Source organism: Mesocricetus auratus, unplaced genomic scaffold, assembly GCF_017639785.1.
Source record: "Mesocricetus auratus isolate SY011 unplaced genomic scaffold, BCM_Maur_2.0 Super-Scaffold_100006, whole genome shotgun sequence".
NCBI classification, from domain to species: Eukaryota; Metazoa; Chordata; class Mammalia; order Rodentia; family Cricetidae; genus Mesocricetus; species Mesocricetus auratus.
The window spans coordinates 104,006,203-104,032,263 of NW_024429190.1; the positions used below are offsets into that span (position 1 = coordinate 104,006,203).

Sequence of the window (26,061 nt, forward strand, 5' to 3'; positions counted from 1 at the left end):
CCCCCCCCCCCCCCGTACCCTTTGCTCCTCACTCAGAGCCCCCCCCCCCCCCGTTTCAATACTGCTCACACTTCTAGGTGAGGCAGACTTGTGACTAGGAAGAAGGCCACAGGGTGCCATCGGAGTGTAGAACTAGACAGGAAACGTGAGGCCAGAAGCCCGGGTCACCTACCGCCGGCCGCCCAGCCTCTTTCCATGAAAAGACTTCTGAAAAGCAGATGACAACTCCCCCCCTTGCCAGGCGGTGACGGCGCACACCTTTAATCCCAGCACTAGGGAGGCAGAGGCAGGCGGATCTCTGTGAGTTCGAGGCCGGGCTGGACCGATAGCCTCCAAAACAATACAGAGAAACCCTGTCTCATAAAAACCAAAAAACAAAAAACAAAAACCCCCCCACCTGTTCCTCCTTTGGGAGTGTCCCAGAGAGCCAGTGATGGTGTGAATCTGAGTCCTCCAGCATCAAGGATGGCCCTACTGCTACCGGGCCCAACACCTCGCTACACTGCTGCACTGTTTCCTGACGCCGAGACCCGCCCAATGGGGTGAAAGCAGTACTTCTGGGGGTGGGAGGAAAAACAAAACAAAACGTGTGCTTACTGGGCACTCCTGATACAAGTCGAAGTGGTCTTAACACTCGGAAGGCACGGAGGGCTTTGACATCAAAGCCTCCTGATTTGCCACTAGAGTGGTTCCCGCCTTCTGTTTCTTTGGTTAATTGTTCCAGAATTACACTAAACAATCTGAAAGAGAAAGAGGAAAAACACGTGTTAGTCTGCCACCCAGGTAAGCAAAGCAGGGCGACAAACGGTAGTTATTTTTCCGAACAAGGGCTCATTCCGGGCGGCTGCTAACTGAATGAAAAGAAGGGGAACAGAGGCAAGAACCTGGCCATGGGACCCCAGCCTGCCCTGCTACCCCGAGGACCTCAGATGGACGGACACTACGCAGGTCTGTGTTTACACCAACAATGCAAGCAGAAGCAGGGGCTCATGGAGGACCCAAGGGAACAAAGGCCACTGCATTGGTGACAATGCTCTTGGCAGACATGGCTTTGTAGTGACCAGTCCCCCATTTTAGCAGCCATGACAGGCTAACATGTGCTCGAATCACCTTGTGGCTCCTGTCCTGATTACTAGGAGGTCAGACACCTCCTCATGGCAAGGAACCAATCAGAAGTTAGCGAGCAGGGTTGTGCTTTATGGTTCTGGGTGTGCTTAATGGACAAGTGCACAACAGTGATGTGCAGAGCATAGCAACCGCCCTGGGAGCTATACAAGTCGAAGTGGTCTTAACACTCGGAAGCGCACCAGTCCTGAGACTGTTTCATACTCCTAGACACTCCCCTTATGCAGCCCTTTAAGATCCCTGCCTCGAGGTTACTCTGGGTCTTTCTCCAGCCATTCGCCATGGTGGCAGGGTGAAGAGCCCGAGCTAATAGGGTTAGCTCATTAAACAACTACAATAAAAGGCTCTTTGCTTTTGCATCGAAATGGGCCTCTTGGTGATTTGGCGGTTCAGAATTTGGGCACCACAGCTTGTGAGGCCGACTTGTATGCGTCTCTGCCACCAAGCTCAGACTCACAAGAGCCTTCTACAATATTCTCAAGGCTCCTTTCCAATCAGGTGGAAGCAGGGCTGACTGGGGGTTCGGGGGGAGCACATCCGCCCCAGGTCAGGCCACCAGCGGCAGAGCTAACATTCCAATCTAGGAGCTCGTGGATAGGAAGGCTTAGTAGGCTCCATGAGGGCAGTGAATTTTCCTCTGTTCATTTCGTCTGTCTTAGCTCAGCTCCTAAAACAGTTCCAGACGCATACAGAGTACTCAAGAAATGTATGGACGAGTAAGGAGATGGGCAGCTTCCAAGTCCCACATCCTAATGCGTGACACCCGCCCCCTGCAGCCTCACTGAGGTCGTCAAGACGACATGGATCACAAAGGAGCCGCAGTGGGCAAAGGCTAAAAGTTATCTAAGGGAAGGCATTAATATCGCCATTTTCCCCTCTGAAATGTGAGTAATGTTGTATCTGGCAGCAACGATACGTTTCTGTTTTTTTCTTTCCCCTACTCTCTAAAGGTTTTCCGTAAAACGCTATTTTTGGACAATCTTCTCGTTTGACAGTTACTTTTGCTTTTTAAAATAAATATTTATTCTTTGGAATGGTTGCTTGTTTTTTTTTCAGAGTAAACATAAATTTGTCCATTGCAAATAGCATTAACTTTGGCCAATCAGATTGTGGGAATAATTGGCCTGGGAACAAAGAAAAGGTTTCTAAAGTTTAATTAGTAGCCCGAACAGAAATTCTGCCCCCTCCTTGACAGGCCTCTGGGTCACCAAGGCACTAGGTCCATAAAGCACAGGGTGGTCTGATTGCTGGACTGGTTGGGCACGACTCTGTCACCCCAGAGCATTTATTTTAATAACAGACAGCAATTAGCTGTTGGGAGGGGAAACAGGCTGGTCCCTACCTTCTTGAGCTTCTGGCGAGCTAGCTTGAGTTCCGACTGGGGAAACTGAACACAGTTATGACGGGTTTCTTATTATGTTGGCTTTTAAAAATGACTGTAAACTCTTGCAGCAAAGCTAATATTAAAAAATCTCTCCTCCAAAAACAAAATTCATGGTTTCAGAGAAACCAAGAAAAGGGAAGAATGACAAACTTCACACTGCAAATGTGGAAGCCACAGGAATGTTCAACCCAAAGGGTTAGGAAATCAACTTCTGCAGGTGGTGGCTGAAGCCTGCTCCCAAGCATGGGTGACTGACTGAAGCCTGCTCCCAAGCATGGGTGACTGAAGCCTTCTCCCAAGCATGGGGTGACTGAAGCCTGCTCCCAAGCATGGGGTGACTGAAGCCTGCTCCCAAGTATGGAGGTTTTCTAAAGTGGACCAATGTGGTTTTTCATAGCCATTTCATCCTCAATTCTTCAACAATGTCCTTGAAAACAGGGGACTAACGTCTCTCTACTATAAAAGAGTTGCTTTGCTGCCATTTGTAGTTGGTATGGGCGGTGAAGCCTCCCTTCTCCGGGGCTTAGTTTCCCTCTCAGCAAAAATGAGAACACCCAAAGAGTCTCAGAGCTCTGCCTTCCCTGATCTCAGATTCTACAGTCTATTCCTCTCCTACTCCTCCCAACAACAGCAGCAGCAGCCACAGCAGCAGCAAGAATGGAGCAGCATGTACCTGAGCAGACAGGGACAGAAGGAAGCAGCAACGCGGGATCCTAGGGTATTCCACGTTTGCCCCGAGAGAAGAGGGCATGCCCCAAACTGACCCAGGCCAGGTGCGCAAGAATGGGGACTCTGTGCTCTCCCCCACAAAAGTGACAAGCTTGAATGCTTGAGATCTCTCTTCACTCAGAACCCAGAGGAATGGGTGAGAGCTGATCCAGACCAAGCTTTCTTTCAAGGAAGTAGCTTAAGCTATGGCAGGCCCCTTGGTCCTTGTGAGCTCACACTAATGACAGCTACGCACTACGTTCTTAGCGGCTCTTTCAGTGGGACTATTGACAGAAGTAACAGGTCACTGCGGACTCAGAATGGAAAACTCACTGGACACAGAAACAGACTATAGTTGGAAACTTCAGTGACTGGGAATTTGATTCAAAGATGTCATAATATTTTTTTCTTCTCTATAATTTTTATCCTTTTCTGTTACAATCGACCATAATTTAGCAAGAATTTTACTTCCTGTTTTTTTTTTGTATGTGTGGTGGTAGGGAGTGGGTTAATATGTTTGATGAATAATCTGTGAGGTTTTTTTTATACTAATGAAATATCATTGAGTCCAGTTCTACCTTAAGTTACTTTTATATTTACCATCAATTTTACCACAGTTTATTTTACACACGAGAAATGCACCTGTTTAAAGTTTAAATTAGCTGAGTTACGACAAATATGTCAGGAAGTGCAGCAAACAGCCACTGTCAAGGCAGAGGCGAGGCTTGCAGGGTCTCCAGGAGCCCTCTGGGCCCCTCACTGAGCACGGCTACCACAGAAGAGCTACTCACCTCCAGAGGCTTTCCCTCCTCTAGAGACTGCGTAATGGACTCACAGGGTACGCTTTTTACTTAATCATATTTTTTTACTTTTGAGATTCACCCAGGCTGTTACATTTATAGGTTTCTTTTACTGCTAATATTCAATCAAGTGATCACATCATGATAATTTTTTTATCAGTTTACCTATCCTATGGTATTAAGCTATTTTCGGTTTTCCTCTACTTTGAATAAAGTCTTTCTGTGGACACGTGTTTTCATTTCCTTGGATAAATACCAGAAAACCAGCAATATGGTCACATGGCAAATGTTTATAGTACTGGAAGAAAGTGGTGGAAAATCTTCCGAAGTGACTTCACCGCTTCCAGTTTTAGAAGTGGTGGACGAAAGTTTCAATTAGCCCACGTGTTGGCAATCATTTGGTCTCTTTGGTCTCTTTACACCCAGTATCCTCGCAGGCACATGGTGCTGTTAGTGTGGTTTTAATTAACATTTCTTCAATTACTAGCAATGTTCAGGGGCTAGTTGGCCAGCCACATATTTTTTTAATGAAGATCCATTCAGATATTTTGTGCATTATGTAGCATGCTGTCTTCGTGAATGCTCCTTTATACATAACCAAGTACTTGGTATACATTTTTACTCTCTGTGAATAAACATTATATACATTTTTGGCCCTCTGTGAATTGCTTTTTAAAAAAATTTTCTTCACACTGACTTTTGAAGAAAAGCTTTACATTTTGATAAAGTTGAATCTTCTCATTGTCTCTTTAATGGGTGATGCCTTTGGCCTCTTTGTCTTTTGAGAAAGGATCTTGCAAGCCCCAGGCTGGCCTTGAACTCACTACATAGCTGAGGAAGACTCTGCTTGAAGCCTTGAGCCTCCTCCCCTTGTGCAGGGATTTAAAGAGCTCACCACCGGCACCCGTGACTTGGAAATCTTTACCTGCCTAGGAACCATAAAAGCTTTCTACATCATTTTCTTCTTGAAGTTTTGTAGCTTCAAACTGCAAATACGCGCCTACAGCCCATGTGAAGGCACCGTCTACACATGGTGTGAGGTAAGAATAGGTCTTTCACGCTGACAAGTGGTCGTTTCAGCACTGTTTACTCGGGAAACAGGTTCCTCGTGACACTGAACCACCAAGGCATCTTTTCCTGAAATCAGTGATGGCATCCACGTGTCTATATGTAGACACCCTATCTGACTCCATCGACCTTCATGTCAACCCTGCACTTCACTACCTTGACTCCAATGACGTTAGAGCATCCTGTAAGATCTGACCCCAGTTTTTGTTCTTAAAGATCTCTTTGGCCAGTTTAAGAGTCTGTCTAATTTCCATACAGACGGTACAAAAAACAATCTTGCCAATTTTCCAAAACCCTTGCTGGTATTTAGGTTAGGATACAGTCTGCACCTTGCTTTAGGAAGAAGTGGGAAGCCTGAGAACATCAAATCCATTAACTAAATATTTCATAGCTTTAGTGCCACTGTGAAAAGTAACATTTAATACTTTCATTTTCTAAGTGCCCACCGCTAGTATCTAGGAGTTACTATGCTTTTTATAGTGACTTTTTAAAAAAAAATCCAGAAACATTGTTATATTCATTCAGGAAACCTGATTCTCTATTATTATTATTATTATTATTTTAGTTTTAAATTCGCTGGGATTTATTTTGTGGCCCAGAATATTAACTCTCTTGATAATGATGTCATATGCATGCATGTGAAAAAATATGTAGTCTGCCTTGTTTTATAGAGAGTTCTTTGAAAAGTCAAGGTGGTTGTGGTGATCAGATCTCCCTGTCTACAGGTCCTCGCCACACTCCAGTTCAGAGACCTGGGGTACACAGCCGAACCCACACATCTTTCTGCTCCTTCTTGAGCTCTAAGAGCTTTTGCTCCCAGCATTTTGAAGCTGATACCAGACATTTGAGTAATGAGGACTATTATATCATCTTGATAAACACCTTTTACCATTATGAATGTCTCTCTCTGTGGACCCAGTAGCCCCTTTTCCTAAAGTCTACTTTGTCAGATGCTGGTATTGGCCCTCTAGCTGCCTTTTCTATCCCTTTATTCACAAATCATTTGTCTTTGCATTAAAGAAGGTCAAAGATAGACGTTAGAAAGTTGAGTCTTCATTCTCATTGAATCCTAGAAAGTCTTTCATTTCTTCCAATTGGTACAGGTGCCCACTTCCTGAACATAACACTAGTAGCACAGACACTGAGATTGACAATAAATGGGACCTCCTGAAACTAAGAAGCTTCTGTAAGGTAAAGGACACAGTCAACAAGACAAAAAACGGCAGCCCACAGAATGGGAAAAGATCTTCACCAACCCCACATCTGACAGAGGGCTGATTTCCACAATATACAAAGAACTCAAGAAGCTAGTCACCAAAACACCAAACAATCCAATTAAAAAGTGGGGTACAGAACTAAATAGAGAATTCTCAATAGAGGAATCCAAAATGGCCAAAAGGCACTTAAGAAAGTGCTCAACATCCTTAGCCATCATGGAAATGCAAATCAAAACAACTCTGAGATACCATCTTGTATCTGTCAAAATGGCTAAAATTAAAAACACCAATGACAGTTTATGTGGAGAAAGGGAACCGTCCTCCACTGCTAGTAGGAGTACAAACTTGTACAGACACTTTGGAAATTAGTATGGCAGTTCCTCAGGAAACTGGGAATCAGTCTACCTCAAGATTCAGCAGTTCCACTTTTAGGCATATACCCAAAGGATGCACATTCATACAACAAGGACATCTGTTCAACCATGTTCATAGCAGCATTGTTTGTAATAGCCAGAACCTGGAAGTAATCTAGATGCCCCTCAACTGAAGAATGGATAAAGAAAATGTGGTCCATTTACACAATGGAGTACTACTCAGCGGGGGGGGGGCAATGGAATCTTCACAGGCAAATGGATGGAACTAGAAGAAACCATCCTGAGTGAGGTAACCCAGTCACAGAAAGACAAGCATGGTGTGTACTCACTCATATATGGATATGAGACATAGAGCAAAGGATTACCAGCATACAATCCACACCTCCAGAGAAGTTAGGAAACAAAGAGGACTCTAAGACATACATGGTACCCTGGAGAAGAGGAAAGGGACAAGATCTCCTGAGCAAATTGGGAGCATAGGGGGAGGGGAGAGGGAGTTAGGAGAAAGAGAAGGGGAGAAGGGGAGGGGGGAGGAAGACATGGGGGAGCAGGAAGATTGAGTGGGGGAGGGGAATAGAGGAGAGCCAATAAAGAGATACCATAATAAAGGAAGTCATTGTAAGTTAAAAGAGAAATATGGGACTAGGGAAAAATCCAAAGACCTACAAGGATGACCCCAACTAAGAATCCAAGCAGTTGGAGAGAGGCTATCTTAAAATCTTAAATGCCCTTCCCCGATAATGAGATTGACGACTGCCTTTTATGCCATCCTAGAGCCTTCATCCAGTGGCTGATGGACACAAGCAGAGACCCACAGCTAAGCTCTGCCAAATTCCTGGAATCCAGTTGTAGAGAGGGAGGAGTGATGAGCAAAGGGGTCAAGACCATGCTGGGGAAATCCACAGAAACAACGGGGAGCTCATGGAGCCCAGACTGACACCTTGGAAACCAGCATAGGACCGAACCAGGCCCCCTGCACACGGGGGTCAGTTAGGAGGCCTGGGCAGTCTATGCGGCCTCTGGTAATGAAACAGCATTCACACCTAGTGTACGAATGGACTTTGGGAGCCCATTCCACATAGAGGGATACCCTCTCAGCCCAGACACATGGGGGGGGGGCTAGGCCCTGCCCCAAATGATGTGACAGACTTTGATGATCTCCCATAGAAGATGTCACCGTTTCTATGGAGCAGAAGAGGGATGGGATGGGGGGACATGGGAGGGTGAGGGAACTGTGATTGATAAATTGTTTCTAATTTAAATAAAAAAAGAAAGTTGAGTCTTGTTTTTATATCTGGCAATCTGATAAACTCATGGTGTTATTACAGGGCGTTGCTGGGTTAAACCTTCCATCTTGTTATTTGTTTTCCGTTTTTTTTTTCTTCTGTACTTTTTTTTTTTTTTGGAACTACCTGTTTTTGCTCTTGTGTTTCTTCCAATTGCATTTACTCTTCACTGTTGCCTTAATATTAACAATTAAAGCTCTGTGTTTCTGGTGGCTCATGTAGGGAAAGTGTCAACAGAAGTTTTCTGTGAGGGGAGACTCAGTAAATACTCTAGGATTTGCAGACTGCAGGATATCTGGGGTAACAAATCAACTCTGTCATTAAACATCAAGTAGACCAAACAGCCATGAGTATAGTACAGCTGGATTATAATAAAACCTTATTTGACAAAAGTAGGTAGCAAAATGCCTAGCTAATGTGGAGACACAGACGTAAAGTAGGGATGACTCTAGGCCCTGGGGTGTAGGGTGGGTAGTTCACCAATCTAGGCTCCGGCGGGGTTTACAATCCGCACTTTGAATCGCTCACGATCTATCTCTCTTCAAACAGCATCTTACCAGTCTAGCTACTGTACGCATACTTGACAAGAGCCCGCAATGATCTTCCTGTCCCATGCCACCGTCAGATATTTTACTGCTGCCAAGGTGTAAATGTCAATGTGTTGTCGACTGTTTTTGCTTTAGACAATTACCTTTAAAGAGATTTTAAAATGAAAAATAATATCTTTAAATTCACCCCATCTGGAGTTCCTCGTTTATTTTGTGTGGATCTTCACTTCTACCTGATGTCATCTTTCTTCAGCCTAAAAAGCTGTCTTTTAACATTTTTTTTGGAAGTGCAAGTCTGTCAGTCAGGAAGTCTCAGCTTTGGTTTGTCTGGAAAAAAGTTTTCTGTTTTGACTTGGGTTTTGGAAGGAACTTCACTGGGTGAGAACTCTTAAGTTGACATCGCCCCTAGGATTCTGAGGGTGCATCTACTGTCTTCTGCCTTGTACTTGAGATGTCTTTGTTTTCCTTTTCTCAGATTCTCTTTACTGTTTACTTTTTTAGCATTTTGACTGTGGTTATGATGTGTTTTTCCTCTCTCTGTGTGTGTTTTTAAATCTCCACCTTCTGAGTTCATTTTCTATATTTGAATCATGTAGGACAATTGTGTCGGAACTTTCTTCTCTGTCTTCCCCCTCCCATTTAAAAGCGATTTACTGATGCGTTTATTATGTGCACACGTATGTGCATGCACCTGTACGTGCCTGCCTGCACCATATGGAGGTGGGTATCCACAGACACCGGAAGAGGGCGTAGGATCCCTGGATCTGGGATTACAGAGCTGGCATGTGGGTTCTGGGAAGCAAATCCAGGTCTTTGCAAGAGCAGCCAGTACTCCTTAACTGCTGAGCTGTCTCTTCTGCCATTCTCTCCTTCTGAGACTCCAAACACACACAATAGGACACTAGGTAATTCACAAGGTAGTGGGCAGAGTGCATTTTTTTTCTTAATTTGTTACTGGCTAATATGCTACTGAGCCAATCTTGGGAACTTGTCACTTCAGACGGACTTTTCAAAACTTCAGGTTCTGTGTGTTTGTTTCTTCCATGTTGTTCTGTCTTTCCCTGTTGCAGTCGTATGTCATCTTAAGTCCACAGTCACAATCGTAGCCACTGTATTTAAAACCTTATAAAGTCCCTTGCCTCCATCTGTGTAGTTTCTGGGTCTGTTTCTAGTCATAGACTCTCCTCCTGTTAGTGGTCACACTTCTTCATATTTCCAATATTAATGACTTACAGATTTTATTTTTCCTTTGAAAAGTCTTGTAAGTAATTAAGTGACGTGCTTATCAGCTCTCTCTCCTTCAGGCTCCTTCTCAAACACTGTTATCTAAGCTTCAAGGAGTCTTTACTCTAGAGCAGGGATAGCATTTTTTTCTTTTTCTGTAAAGGACTGGACAGTAAACATTATAAGGCTTTATAGACCTGGACTCCTCAACTTGATGATGTCAACAGATGAGTCAGCTATGATACAATAAAACTTTATTTATAAAAGTAGGTGGCAGGCTGGATGGACTAGGATTTAGTCCCCTGGCCATAGTTTTACCAAACTCTACTCTGGATGCAGGTTGATTCCATTACTTCTGGGATGTCCACTGACAGTCCAGGGTGTTCAATGCAGTAACTTACTCTGTGCATTTGGGTGACAAACACCTTTCAATTTTAGGCACACTCTGGTTATTATTTATTTTATAGTTCCTGCTCTCTGTCTTTCTCTTTTCCCTAACAATCTTCTTTGCCTGGCTTCATGGAACGGAGCTTAGTTTCAGCCTGAACTGCAGAGGATCCCAAGGCACACACGTTCTCTCTATTGTTCTCTGACTGGTTCTCTCCCTTCCCATTTCATGTTTCTCGGGTCTCCTGAAGTTGTATCTCCTAACCCTGCTTCTCTGTTCCTGTGCTGCGCTGTTGTGGGAAAGGGGGGGGGGATGAAGCTAAGCAGTCTCCATTCTCTAGCTGAGTAAAAGTCAGTGGCAGGGAAGATACAAGATCCTTACAGAGCCCAGAGGCCTCCCCAGGCTGCAGCTTACCACTCCTGAGAGATGTGCCAAGTAAGAGGAGGTATTTGCCTTCATGCCTACCTGCTACCCATTCATTTCAGATGCATTACCTCTGCAATGCAGCCTTAGATGCCAATGTACCATGGGAAGTTTTGCAAAAACTAACTTTCTTCCCCTTGAGTCTAACCATCCAATGGGCTACCCCTTTTTAGTATAAAAGGACATCCCCAAACTTAAGCGGCCCTCCGAACAGGCAGAAAAAAGGTAATCTCCAATGAAAAACCAGAGGAGTCATGATACAAAGAGATAGTCCAAAAGATAACTCAGCTTGGTTAACGGCAAAAGGCAGCTGAGCAGAGCTGCTGGCATGAAGGCAGAGAGACAATTTTGAAAGCTCTCTCACAACCAGAGAGGTGGCTCAGCAGTTAAGAGCACTTGTAGCTCTTGCAGAGGACCTGGGTTTGAATCCCAGCACCCACATGTGGCTCTAAACCATCTGTTATTCCACTTTGAGGGACACGGCACTCTCCTGTGGGCACTAGACATGCACGTGGTACACAGACAGACAGACAGACAGACACACACACACACAGGTGTAACACTGATACATAAGAAGTAAAAGCAAATGCATCTTTAAAATCACTCTTGATGAAAACGAGCATACTTTTAGGAGTAGCTCATACAGCCCCAGATCAGGGTTACATACTGTCTTCCTTGGGTGGGCATTTGCTTTGGAGTTCCGACTCACGTCCCCTCTGCTGGCAGCCTCTCCAGGTGCGGAAGGAACAAAGCGACACAGACCTCCACTTTTCATTCCAACACCCTCCCTGAACTAAATCTACCAGCGTCTTCCTCTTGCAATAGGGTTATGAACCTGCTTCACCGCATTTTCTAGTTTATTTTATTTTACGCCATATATATGACAGTACTCAGACACTTGTCTTGTTATTTAAAATGGGAAAATGGCATGCCAGAGCTTCTCCCACAAGTCAGCATAAAAACATAATAGCCTTGCTCAAGGGATATTAAACAGCTAAGTACCCCGCTGCTTGGAAAGCTTTATCATATGATACCCACATTTTTAACTAGCAGGGTGCTAAATTTTAGGAGCTGCATTCGCTCGACTCCGCCCACCACCAGGGCAGGTCTATTTGTGGAGACTCAAGGCCCTGTGAGGTGAATCATCTCTCATTAGACCTCCTCCAACAGAGTGTTACTGACTTCCCCAACCATAATACCAGTCAAGAGACAGCTTCACTCCTGACTCTGTCCTGTCGGCATCAAATAGAACTCCTGACAGGGCCCGGTGCAATTACTGGTATATGAACGCCCATCTTATCCAAAAAGGCATATGTACCCTTTACCACCCAGCCCACAAACATTTCCCCAAAGCAAGAGGGACTTACCCTACTATTACTATAACAAAATCCAGTAAATTCCATCCATTCCTAACATACGCGTTAGGGTGCAGCAACAATCCATACGCTATAATCTTCAGAAATGTCTCCACTGTAAAAATAATCAGGAAGGCATATTCTACTTTTTCCTGTAAAGAGAAACAAATGTACCACGGGTGAAAGGAGGAATTAAAAAAATAAGTAAACAAGCATTAGAACCAACAGCTCAGAGACATAAGCGTTTCCCTCTACAATTTTATCACAAGAACTGGAACCACTTACCCTGCACCTGGGCTGGGAAAGCATGTCAATCTCCCATAAGCTGCTAAGTGTTAAATCCTACCATTCCAGGCTGCATTACTGCATCCTGCCCCCTGCTCTGATGCATGCGCAATGAGTCTGCCTAGGCTATAACGGGCATGTTTTCTATTTGCACACATTTGCACAACACAGCATGTTTCCAGATCAGGCCCAGAAAAGCACAAGGATGAAACAAACATCCCAACAATGACTTTGAACAGAACAGCCCCTGGAAAATAACCGAGGTCATAATGGACTTGACCCTTATTTCTTCTTGGGTTTTCCTCTGACACCTCAAGTTAAAGCCAGTTTGTTACTGAGTAGCAAGGTGACCTTGGACAAGTACCTAGTCTATTCTATATCGGACTGCCCTCACCCACAGGTGGGGGTCAGCAAACTCAGATGCTGAGGGCGCAGCCTGGTGACTGGCATGCCTCCTCTTTCTGGCTGGCACTGCTGATGACCTCCAAGCAACCTTCCCAGGTACAGACCCGCCTCCATCTCAGTACCCGTGGCTGCTCCCATCTGTCTGCCACATACCTCTGTAGCACTGCCTGGTGGCTAAAACCTCGGCAACTCCAACCTCATGACTCCACCAGCAGAAAAGGGTACCTCAATCAACAGATCTAAACATGTAGGCCTCCTTCTATAAATGTTTTCTTTATATAGCCCCAATTTTGATAGAAACCCAGATGGATAGGGTCACATGTAACCAAGCAGCATCCTCTGACTTCAATCTACTCAAAAAAACAAAAACTCTTCAACGAGAGCTCTTCTGTGGGCTCTAGAGCTCTCTGCTACTATCATCCTTAGAGCCCCCTAATCCTTAGACTCACTTCCCTCATTAACATGCCCGTTACAGGAGGCTACACCCAATTTGGCTCAGGAAACAGTGAGCTCTTCCTCCCCATGACAGACACCACAGGAGGAGAGAGGATTAGAAAAACATCCCAACTCTGGTCCCACTCTTGAAACCTCTGGTCCGGTGGAGGACACGGGAGTTTTAGGCATGGACACAGAGAACCACTAAAATCATAAGAGTTGGTGGGTGAGCCCTTCTCCACCTGTGCGGAAGCTTCAGGTCCCAGCCATAGCTCCTGTGCCCTCCCCCCTCCATCACACAGGAGAAGGCAGACACCGCTGTCACACGTGACCACTACGGCAGACATGTATTTATGAATGCTAATATATGCCTTTAAAAAGAAATTCTTCTGCACAGGAACTTCTTGTTTTGGAAGTCGCCTTTTTAAAATATTCATTTCGGGGTGACTCCTACAGGCCTGCCTTCCTAAACATGTTACATATCTCTACACTTATGCACACGTTTGCTTGCAGAAGCTGCAGCGCTCTTCTGCATTTCAGTGCCAACGTTGTCTGGGGTGCCCCTAGGCTGCAGGCCTCTGCCGCCAGACAGCTGGCTCCTGTCTCTGGCTGCCCCAGAACAGAACTTTTTCATGGCTTGTCCACCAACATCTTCCCTTCGGGCCAACAGCGCAATATCCAACTGCAGCCTATACACTATACACTATAGTATATACACTATACACAGGACAGTGGCTACCCCTTTGACCCCTCAGGTTGCATAAAAGCCAACTGACCAACTTTGCTTTCCTTAACCCTAGACCAACTTGGCTCTTAACTTCCCCTGCCCATGTGTGAGTGCATGTGTATGTGTATGTGTATACACACAGTGTGTACATATTTATGTGGAGGTCAATGAAAAAAACAAGCGGTTATCAATCCTCTCTTTCCACCATGGGTGCAGGGGAATGAATTCAGGTCATGGGACTTGGCAACAAGCATCCCCACCCATTGAGCTACCTAGGCAGACCTGGATTCTATCCCTTCAAAACCCTCCAGTGCTCTCTGGACCCCTGCAACATCATCAAAACTGTCTAAGAAACTCCGTTTTGAGTTGGTCAGCATCAGTATGTTTATGATGTCAAAGCCCTAACTCAGACCCATTCATAACCTCTGCTCCTTCAAACAGGTTACGTTCTCAGCTGGCTCATGCCGCGTACCCCTCCCCCTCCCACTTCTTCCTGGTCATCCTTCCCACCGCTGCCCTTTACTTCCCTCACACACTCAGATCCTCTGGGCTAGGCAGCCCTGAAGATGCCCAGAGCAGTACGTATGCAGCCATCACCACAAGCCACATGTGGATGGATCTACAGGTCTCTGCTCTGTCTGCAACCCAGATTCCTCGTCCTCTCCTTGCCATATCCTAGGTGGACACCCTCATAGGGAACACACCACACAATCTCCCGCTTACAATACAGTGCATACAGTGAGGGTCAGGGCTAGACTCTGCACGGGGAGGTCTGTAGAGATCCAGGAAGGAATGTAAACTCTGAAAGCTCAAAGAAAAGAATTCTGTGGCTTTAACCAGAGGCCCCAATCTCTGAAAATACCCACCTGCTGTACTCAGAGCTGCTCCGATCACCAAATGGGCATCGTCAATGTGTTTTCAAGACTACTAGTTCTAAGAGAACGAGATAATCTAAAAACAGCATACTGACTTGACAATTCCTCTTCCCTTTCATCCTTGCTGGTTTATTTACTAGGCCAGACAGGAAAAAAAAAAAGCTTTGGCTGCCATGCCATCAATATTCATAGCAGTTACATCCCTACGTCAAGACAGCACCATACTTCAGAGCCAGAAAAACAAGACAGAGAACAGAGAGTACACCTACCAAATGCACTGTTTTTCCCTCTGCCTTTTATTTATAAGTAATTGTGCCACAATAACACGAGAGCCGTTAGTATAACTGAATGGTTGAAGGGCTTTTTTATATCCCTCCCTTTTTCCCTCACCCTCCTTTTTTAAAGATGTTGGCTTCTCTTTCCAAAATCTTTAGTGAATTACTTGGGGGAACAAGTTGTAAGAAATAGAAGCTTGCTGTATACGGTTCTTTGTTACAGAGATTCTGCCAAATGCCAAATGAACAAGCACAGCCTGGTAGACCAGTTGGCCTATAAGGCAATGACATCCAGTCTTCAATTCTGACATTACAAAAGATTCCAAGGGTATCTCTACATTAAATAAATTGAGTATTCATTGTTATTATTAATTATTATTCTATTACAAAACAAAAATTGAAGAAGTATGACAACTACCTGCTTCAAAAGGATTGCTCCTGTGAAGAAAGAAAGAGGATTTTCAAAGGAAGGTAAGAAGAAAGACAAACAACATGGGAGCAAGCCTGGAGGCCAAGAAGTCGGGTGACCTCTAGCACAGAGGCACAGAGGTTTGTAGCAGGGACGGATGAGAGCACCGAGGATGAAGCCACAGCAAGAAAAAGACAGGGGAGGCTGGGGAAAGACAGGTGAGAACCCCTAGATTTGGAATGTGGTAACTCTTCTCTACAAAGCCTGGGCCAAAGCAGTATCAGATAAGTAACCCCTACCACCTAAACAGGAAGACTTCATGGTTCCAACCCCCCAGCTGCCAAGTATAGCGAGACCTACATGACTCAGTCATGCCCAGCAAGTAGGGGTATCTTCTCTCTGGCCGGAGGTCCTGAGTGGGTAGTGCCAGTCAAACTGCCCTCTAGAAAGGCATCATCTGAAACCATTCTCTATGAGGCCCTAGTCTTCCAGGAGACTTTAAACTATCAGAGAAATACAGGCTCAGATCTAATTGTTTCGTTTTGTTGTGTTTTAGTATGGAGGGTGAGGGTTTCTTGTGGGTGCATGTATGTATAGGCGCATATGTATGTACATGCACATGGGGGACAGAGATCAACCTCAAATGTTATTCTTCCTCAAGAGCCGTCCACCCCTTTTAATGGTTTGCCTGGAGCACACCCACTGGGTTGCTCATCAGAGGACACCAGGGATCCAGCTATCTCTGCCCACCCAGTTCTGGGATCACAAGTGCTTATCAACATGACAGATTCTTCACATGGGTTCTGGGGATCAACCTCAGACCCTCCTGCTTACACAGCAAGCACCTAACCCACCGGCCATTTCCCAGCCCTCAAATCTAATTCTGGAACTTGGTCTATCTTCTTAGACAGCAGCTTGTTAACAGTAGCACAGTCTCTAAAGCCAATAATTTCAGAACTAATTTCCAATCTGAGACTTACAAAGGCCTTTGAGATTTACAAAGGCCTTTACGAAACCAAAACCATCAACTAGCAGGGACTGGGAGATGCCAGAATACTTCATTCTTTTCTCCATGATCCTTTTACCGTGTGCTATGGCATTGGTATTCATCTATCTGTCTGCCTGTCCATCTATCCATCCATGCTGAGCTGCTTCCTCCTTGGCAAAGCTTAGCATCTATCTACCCTCAGAGCCCCCAGGTGGCTGCCAGAGGGCTACGGAGGCCAATGCAGACCAGTGACATTCACCCCTTGGCTTTTCTCATCCACCCACATGAGCCCGGTCCTTGAGAGGTTTTCCTGGCTTATGTGAAGCTGTCCCACACATCTCTTCATGTGCCCAGCCAATACTTTTGCAGTACTCAGCTCCCTGTCTTCAAGGACCATTTCTCACTGTCTTTGTAACTCTAGTATCTACTACCACACACAGAATGCATAAAACACTCACAAGTGCTACTGGAAAATAGTGAAGAAAAAAGGGGACTTAAGTAATACAACCAGACATAAGAAAAATGATAAAAATATGACAATTTGTCATCCTAGGATATGTGTCAACAAGGAGAAATGTATTTAAGCTATTACAAATTATTCCTAGGACAAGTCTGGAATAAAACAGTCAAATTGCTGAAATAAAGGCTGCCTTCATCTTATCTTGTGGTGGTTTGGATGTAGTCAGACTTTCTTTGGACTTCCAGATCCCAAGTAATGACACGGAAATTCATAAATTATGAAAGCTTGGCCTTAGCTTGGGCTTGTTCCCAACTAGCTCTTAAAACTTAAATTAACCTGTTTCTATTCATCTATATTCTGCCACATGGCTCTCCTCCATACTGTACACCTGGCTTCACCCTGTGTCTTGCTGGTGAATTTCTCAGGACAGATGCCAGATTCTTCCCCTGAGTTCCTCTGTCTCCCCAGGAAGTCCTGCCCATCCTCTCCTGCCTACCTATTGGCCATTCAGCTCTTTATTAAACCAATCAGAAGGTGCCTTGGCAGAGACTCATCTTCACAGCGCACAAAAATATCCTACAACAGGTTTGAATGAGAATGACACCTTAGGCCCATATATTTGAATCCTGAGTCACCAAGAAGTGGCACTATTTGAAAGGATTAGAAGGATTAGGAGGTGTGGCCTTGTTGGAGGAAGTGTGTCACTGGGGATGGGCTTTGAGGTTTCAAACGACTATGAATCAGGATGTAGCCCTTAGTGACTGCTACAGTGCCCTGCACGATGCCATGATCCCCACCATGATGATAATGGACTAAACCTCTGAATATTTGAGCAAGCCCCCAATAAAATGTTTTCTCTGATAGAAATTGTTTTGGTAATGATGTCTTTCACAACAATAGAAATGACTAAGAAATACCTCAAATTTCATCCTATCTGCAGCCCAGGGGTTAAGTCATCCTTGCGTTTCCACCTTACAGTTGGTCTCTCCAAGTCACTTCCCACCTCTGAGAACCCTCTACCGTGCACCATGACCAGCCTACACGAACCTACACACATACACACACACACACACACACACACACACACATGCACACACAGGCACACACAGACATACACACACACAGACACACACAGGCACACACACAGGCATACACACACACAGGCACACACACAGACACACGCACACACAGGCACACACACACAGACACACACACACAGACACACACACACATGCACACACAGGCACACACACACAGACACACACATACACAGACACATACACAGAGACAGACACACACACATGCACACACACAGACACAGACACACACACATGCACACACACACACAGACACAGACACACACAGACACACACACACATGCACACACAGACACAGACACACAGACACACAGAGGCACACACACAGGCACACACACAGGCATACACACAGGCACACACACAGGCATACACACACAGGCACACACACAGACACACGCACACACATGCACACACAGGCACACACACACACAGACACACACACACAGACAACACAGACATACACACACACAGACACACACAGACATAGACACACACACAGACACACACACACAGGCATACACACACAGACACACACACAGGCATACACACATACAGACATACACACACAGACAACACAGACATACACACACACAGACACACACAGGCACACACACAGGCACACACACAGGCACACACACAGGCATACACACACAGGCACACACACAGACACACGCACACACATGCACACACAGGCACACACACACACAGACACACACATACACAGACACATACACAGAGACAGACACACACACACATGCACACACACACAGACACAGACACACACAGACACACACACATGCACACACACAGACACAGACACACACAGACACACACACATGTGTATTGCTGCAATGTCATGATACAGGGATTAAAAACAAGCCCTGTGTAGTTGATTGGTGGGGGAGCACAGAGGGTACAGGTATGTGTTTCTGTCTAGCCTGGGCTCAGCCACTGATTCATTGTATCCAATGACCTTGGGCCACTGTGGAACCATTCCTCATGTGTTCCCTCTTTCTATAAGACCTCTCCACTCCATTTTTCAACAGATAAATTCCACCTATCCTTCAAGTCTCTACTTAAACACTACTTTCCCAGCAAAGCCCTTATTGACTTCTCAGACAGAACTGGAGCTCACTGACACATCCTATCAGCACCTATGAAATTCGTATTCCTAATTCATTAAAAAGTTACCTCTCTACTCAAGATTCCAGTAATAAAACTACACATTTACAACCAACTGATCTTTGACAAAGGTGCCAACAACACATGATGGAGAAAGGACAGCATCTTCAATAAACGTCCTGGTAAAACTGGGCATCCATGGGTAAAAGAAGGACACAGGCTCTTTATCTTACACCATACACATAACCAAGAAGAACGAATCAAAGACTTGAACATTAGGATATTAAGTATAAGCATTAGAAGAAAACAGTACATTGTCTTTTAATTTGATCTGAGCCAAGGCTTTTATATATGACCCTAAAAACATAGGCAACAAAAGGAAAAATTACATGAATGGATGTACACCAAACTGTAGGACTTCATACCTGATGGTAATGGCTATCATACAAAAAAACCAAGAGATTAACTGTTGGTGACCATGGAGAAAGGGAATCCTTGTGTGCAGTTGGTGGGTCTATAAACTAGTACGGCCATATGCAAAATAGGAAGAGATCCCACTGAGGTTTTAAAATGGAATTACCATTACCATTTGATATAACAATTCCACAAGAGGGAAACAACCAAGGGAAATGAGATAAGAATGTCGAGGAGACACAGTTGTGGCCACGCTTGCTGTAGCACTATACACAACAGTCAAGACGTAGAAGCAACCTAAGTGTCCATCGGGGATGTGCAGATAGAGAAAAAGTATTTCCCTCGAAGAGAAAAAGCAGTCTCCAAAGAAGGAGATGCCATCGTTTGCAACGTGTGGGTGAACCTGGAGGACGCAGGGTCCAGGGAAGTAGGCTAAGCACAGAAAAACAAACACACACTCATGACCTCACCTCTATGTGGCACCTAGAAATACTCAAAGGAATAAGCAGGGAGCGGTGGCCGGAGGGAGGCTGGCTTTCAGTTAGACAGGAGGAAGCCTGGGAAATCAACTGCACCACAGTCTGAGTAACACCAAAGGACACTATGGTAGGAAATGGCTAAGAGAAGATTCTAATGTACTTGTCATAAAACACAGGGAAAATACAGATATGTTGATTAGCTTAATTTATCCATTCTATTATACATCTATACATGAAAACATATATCATAAATCTGTACAGTCTTTATCAGTCTAAAACAACTCTTTAAAATTGCCTCTCTAATTCTGTCTCTCAAAAAAAATTGACTGTGGCTATAGAGCCTGGGGGGTCATTTCTGCTTCATGCATTATTGGATTCCAAGGGCAGATCACATTACTACACATTTAATATCTATTTGTGAATAATAATAAGTGGGCTAGACACTCAATATCTATAAGAGAATAAGTGGGTATTTTGCCTGGTGGGGCCAGCAGGGTACTAGGCTGTTGGTGTTGAAAACTAGGCTGTTGATCTGTACAAATGGCGGTAGCTGTCCTCAGAGCCAGGGGCATAATGCATGAGATCAGGAGAAAGAGACCAAGGCACGATAGGCCTTACATGCAGGTGACAGGGTCTGGCCTCCCTTTCTCATGCGTAAAAAGAACAGGCACGATGTAGGTGGTCTCTTCCAGCTGGAAAACTACAATTTACCTGTTGTGCAAGGCAAAGCTCAAATATGGGCTTTACCAGGAGCTTCTAGGAGATCCCAGGGACCCCCAAAGACAGCCATTCCAGGTAGCAAGAGCCAAAAGCAGCCGGGTCACCCGAGGTCACAGTACACTTGTGGGCTGAGTGTGCTGTGACAATCCCACTTACTGTCTTACACAGTTGAAGAGGTGACCCCAGGGAGCCACTGGCTGCTCCTGCTTCGTTTTGATAAACCAGGGCCAACCCTAGTAAATGCTGGTGGGTGAAGGGCAGGCGGGTGCCTCTGCTCCAAACTAGATGGCTGCAGAGATGGCCGCAGGGAAAGCTAATTCGGGCTCCCTGCAGGCTCCAGTGAAGTATGCACTTAGAGATCCCCTAGTGGTAGTTTAATGGCACATTTGCATGAGAGAGAAAAAAGGGGGGGCTCCAATCGTCAGTATGTCCTTGCTTTTTCTCATTTTTGGCTGCAAAGTACAAATCTCATATGACATTTGTGCGCCCCGAGGCCAATCCTGGTGTCATCGCCCTGTTTATTTACTCCCCCCTGGTTCTCAGGTCCCTCACCTGGAGAACAGGAATAAGTCATACCTGCTATGTTTACCCAAGTTACAGTGAAAATCCAGCCAGACAAAGCAGCGGGAGCAAACTGTGGCTCGTGTCCTGGTCAAACATTGCCCTGAAGAAGGGCGGGGGAGAGACGGTGCCCCATCTACGGGGCGTGCATGGATTCACAAAAACCTCTGCAAGTCTGGAGGCTTTCTGCTGAGACCCCCCAGGGCAGTCCCTAACCACCAGGTGGGAGAGAACCCTGCCTAGGAAGTTGTCCCCAATGTGCCCAGAAATGACAAGTGAAGAGGCCAGCAGGGTGGCCTCAGAGACATCTGGTCTCTGAGCAGAAAGGCGGCCTCAGAGCCAGGAGCAGAGGAGGCTGATGGAGTCCCGCCCCCGTCCGTGCCTAGATCATCTGCAGAGTGAGGGCAACTGATGCTTTTCCAACAAGCAGACAACAGCCACTTCAGACGCAGTGGGTTATTAGGGTCCTTGCCATCCAACAAACTCCCAGGTGACAGTACCGGACCCATTCCCCAGGAATGACGGCATCCCTCACTCTCATTCCAAGAACTACAGGGGCTGGCCTGGGAGCTGGGCAGCTGGCTCAGGGCAAGTGAATGCCCCACCCACACCAGCCAGGGCCAGTCAGCACTAATCCTGGGATTTGCACTTCAGCAACAGATAAGAAGTTGGCGTCGGACTTAATTCTCAAAGGCTATAAATCTGGAGCTCAGATAAAAGCCGAGAGAGGTTCAGCCAAAAGTTGGGGGGACAGAGTGAATCAGTCACACACATTCAGACGGAAGGCGGCACTGGCCCCCACTGCAAATTTATAAACCCCTGGACCAAGTGCAGCCTCAAGCCAGGAACCCACCTCCGGATTCTCTTCAGTTATAAAAGCCGGGTGGGGTTGGCTTGTAGTCAAACGTACACGGAAAAGCCCTCGCCACACAGGAGGACTGCCAGAAATGGCTCATTTACCAAGAAAACACCTTCTGACACGCAGGATCAATGAAGGGCCCCTCTACAGAAGATCCCTGGGCCCTGCCAGCCACTATTGCTAAGAGACCACACAGGCAAAGCTTTCCAAATTGATTACTTCAAGTGCCTTCCATTCTGGGTGCCTGCACCTTCTGTAATGTAATGCTTCTCATTTGTCACGTTTCCCATCTGATCACTGTGGTCGGGGATGCTGGGTTGATGGAGGAAGTCCTTCTATGTATGTTTTCTTATTGGTTGATGAATAAAGCACTGTTGGCCAATAGGGAAGCAAGATAGGTGGGACCAGGAGTCCAGGAGGATTCTGGGAAATGCAATCAAGCGTGGAGAGTCGCCATGGGATCCCGAGAGGAGAGGGCACAAGTCTGGTAAGATAAGACCTTATAGAAATATATATATTAGCAATTATAGGTTAATAATTAAGTCAGAGCTAGCCATTAAGAAGCCATAGCAAACAGCTGACAGCTTTATAATCAATATAATGTCTTGGGTGTTCATTTGGGACTGATGCAGCTCTGGGACCAGGCAGGCGGGAAAGAATGCACAGTACGCTGGGTTCCTTTGGTGGTGGGTATATTCCATAGCAGGCAGCGTCCCATTTCCTTACCTAGTCCTCCCTCAAAGACACTACCCAACCATCCAAAGCCCCTGTTTTGATTTAAGACAACACTCAGGGAGTATCTGCTCCATACCAGGCTGATCCAAACACAGCTAAGATGCTGTCTGCATCCTCCAGGGGAATGGCAGATGCACATACAAAAATCTCAAAGCCCAACAGAATGGCAATCCAGCTACAGGAACTCTTCCTGGGAGGCCCTGCTAAGGAAATAGTGGATGGAATGTTCAGGGAAACTTCTTGGAAAGTATTAGACTAGCGTCCACGGACATCCCCACCTGCACACCAAGCACCTCCACAACCAGATGAACTCTACAAACCGACAGCCTGTTTCAGCCCCACAGGGGTGGTCCCTCACCTGGTGGCCTCCTCTCCCATCTTAATGAGGACTGCTGCTCCAGCCTCCCAACTCCTACGCTGCCCTGCCCGGGTGACATACTCCTTGGGTCATCTGGTCTTTATGACTCTCGTTCCCAAGTCTTGCACTGACTCCCTGGGAAATCTATGGAGCACATATCACGTGACAATTTGAAATGCCTATCATTTTAAAGGAGTGTTGACATAGTCGTTATACACGACACAAACCAAACCTTGCAACGTGTCTACCTCCTTTGCCAAACAGGAAAAATCAAGCATTTTCCTTTCAACAAGAAAGCCATCCCTCCCAGGCTGGAGTCACACTCAAGCATTGGTTAGAGAGAGAGAGACAGAGACAGAGACAGAGAGACAGAGAGACAGACAGACAGACAGACAGACAGACAGACAGAGAGTGAGAGAGAGAGACAGAGACAGAGAGAGAGAGAGAGAGAGAGAGAGAGAGAGAGAGAGAGAGAGAGAGAGAGAGATCATTCCTTTTCCACATTAACAGAACTGGGGGAAAGCTTTTCAATTTGTATATGGTTAAATTTACCAATTTCTGAATTTAAAATGGCATCTCGTTTGATTTTCCTTCTATTCTTTCATATCCCTGTACCCGGGCCACACATACACCAGAACACAGAAGCTAAAGCTAAGGCCTCCCATCTTTCATGTTGTCAGTTACCCAAGCCAGAGAGAGGAAGGCTGGGAAGAGGTTATGGTTTACATGCCATGTGTAGAGTCCACAGACTGAGTTATTCCTGGCGCTCAGAAGCGTCAGCCCAGGAGACTTTGCAGATGCCTGCCTCCTCCTTTTGTTTTGGCCGCTGCCAATGCCACCCAGACTGAGGGGGAACTAGAAACTCTGGGGCCGTGGGAGCCCTGGCCACAGCAGCATCAGAAAACAGCACAAGCACTCAGGAGGCCGGGAGATGCTGGAAGCGTGCATCGCCTCAGGACTCTGACGAGGGTATCTGGGAAAGCTGGTAAGAGCATCAACACCTAACAGGGAAGCGGAGCTTCTCTGTCAGCCTGGATAAACTATTGACAGTATGGTCAGTAAGCATGCAGTAAGCTGCAAAACAAACAAAACAGATGCAAGACTCCCACCGCTCACGTGGTGCCAACAGGCTGCAAAGCTCTGGGGAAAGAGAAAGCTCGCCAAGCACCCTGTCGTGTAAAAGCCGAATTCTTCGGAGAAGACCTGGGAAAAGATTAAGGGTGCTAAAGGTGCCTTGCTCCTGGTGGCTTGAAGCCACTCAGGGAGGTTCATTAAATGCTAGCATTTTCCAGGTGAAGAAGAAAAAAAAGAACCTACCATCAACCAAAAACAAACAAACAAACAAACAAAAAAAAAAAACGTGTCCTCTACTTTGAAGAACCCAGGGTGCACCTGCCTGGTGGGAGGACCACAGTCCCACAGCGTCTTCATGTCTGCTACCTCTTACAGACTGGCAGATTGCTATCTTAGCTACCTTCCCATTGCTGTGACAAAACACCGTTATCAAAGCAAGTTGTAAAAGAGAACATTTATATCCTTCATCGCTCCAGAAGGTTAGAGTCTATGATCACCACTGCAGGGAGCACGGCACGGGAGCAATAGCTGAGGGCTTACATCTTGATCCGCAAGCAGAGGGGAAAAGAAAAAGCCAACTGGGAATGGCATGGACTTTTGAAACCTCAAAGCCCACCTCCTCCAACAAGGCCACACCTCCTAATCCTTCCCAAACAGTTTCACCAAGCAGGGACCAAACATTTAAACACATGAACCTATGGGGGCCATTCTCATTAAAACCACCACAATTATTCCACCTAAGGCACACCAGAATGATCTCAGTGAACCGAGAACCAGAGATGTTAGAGGCAGTTGTACTGTCTCCAACTAGGGTTGTAAGTTGTGACCATACAGGCAAGATTAATTGAATACAAAGGTCACACACACAAAACCTTGCCAACGGTATAAAGTGTCTAAACATGCAAGGACCAAGAATGATTCAGAACCCAAATGTGCGCTGAACCTGAGGTGTTTCTGGCAGCGCTTGTCCGTGCCGCATCATGGAGCCTCCCTGGGGCCTTGGTTCTGATCACACGACACCCCCACTGAACTGCACAGACCGGCATGCCGCCACACAACAGGGAAGCCATCGAGCACTGCCGGAGACACCTGGGCTCACAGTCAAGACCACCATATACTGTGAATCGCAGTGTTTTTATTGTATATAGAAAGTGCTTTGCTAAAAAAAAAACATGGTTTAACTATGGAAAACAAAAACTTTGAATATTTCCCTATCATCATGCCTTAGTAAGTAAATATCAGATTAGTACATCTTTGGACTTGATTATTTGATTTTTTTTTTACATTGCTGCTAGAGTTGCTGAATTGAGTTTGCATTAAAAAAAACAAATCAATCCATGAATTTTTGACTTAGGATTGGGACAGACTTCCCAATAATCCCTGAAAATGCTTCTGAACTTAATTCTGCTGATTTGTGTGTGTGTGTGTGTGTGTGTGTGTGTGTGTGTGTGTGTTGCACGGTCACGTGACGCGGGTCTTCAGCTGGGTGACCAGAAAATCCAACTGTCAGTCAACTCTGAAAAACACTGAATATGCCCCATGTCTTGTGGTTATTAGATATGCAGCCAATATTTAATTCTTCACACACCCACACACACAAAATCAACAGGCATACCTCTGCCATTAGTATGCAAAGTTGTTTTCCTCTTTAATGAACAGTAAAGCCGTAAGTACACCAAGGATCAGCTTTAGTATACATTTCCTTTTATTCTCAGTAAATGCTTACTTCCCCATGCACCCCGCATGTCAGTTGCTGCCTCACTGCTGTGACAAGAAGCAGGTTTAAGGGACAAAGAGCTGATTCGGCTCACGGTGTGAGTGAGGGTAAAGCCATCTTGGCAGGAAAGCTGTGGCTATGTTGTGTCCAGAGCCAAGAGACAGAG

The 26,061-nt window shown here is 45.7% G+C and overlaps 1 protein-coding gene across 18 annotated transcripts in view; it reads right to left on the reverse strand.

Moving 5' to 3' along the window:
• Cacna1d (calcium voltage-gated channel subunit alpha1 D) overlaps window positions 1-26,061 on the reverse strand; it is a 297,754-nt gene that overhangs the window by 136,760 nt on the left and 134,933 nt on the right. For all 18 annotated transcript variants that reach the window (XM_040746547.1, XM_040746548.1, XM_040746558.1 and 15 more), the window contains 2 exon segments: window positions 11,913-12,052; window positions 598-740 (listed from right to left, as the gene is read on the reverse strand). In XM_040746547.1, the coding sequence (XP_040602481.1) occupies window positions 598-740; window positions 11,913-12,052 (283 nt within the window).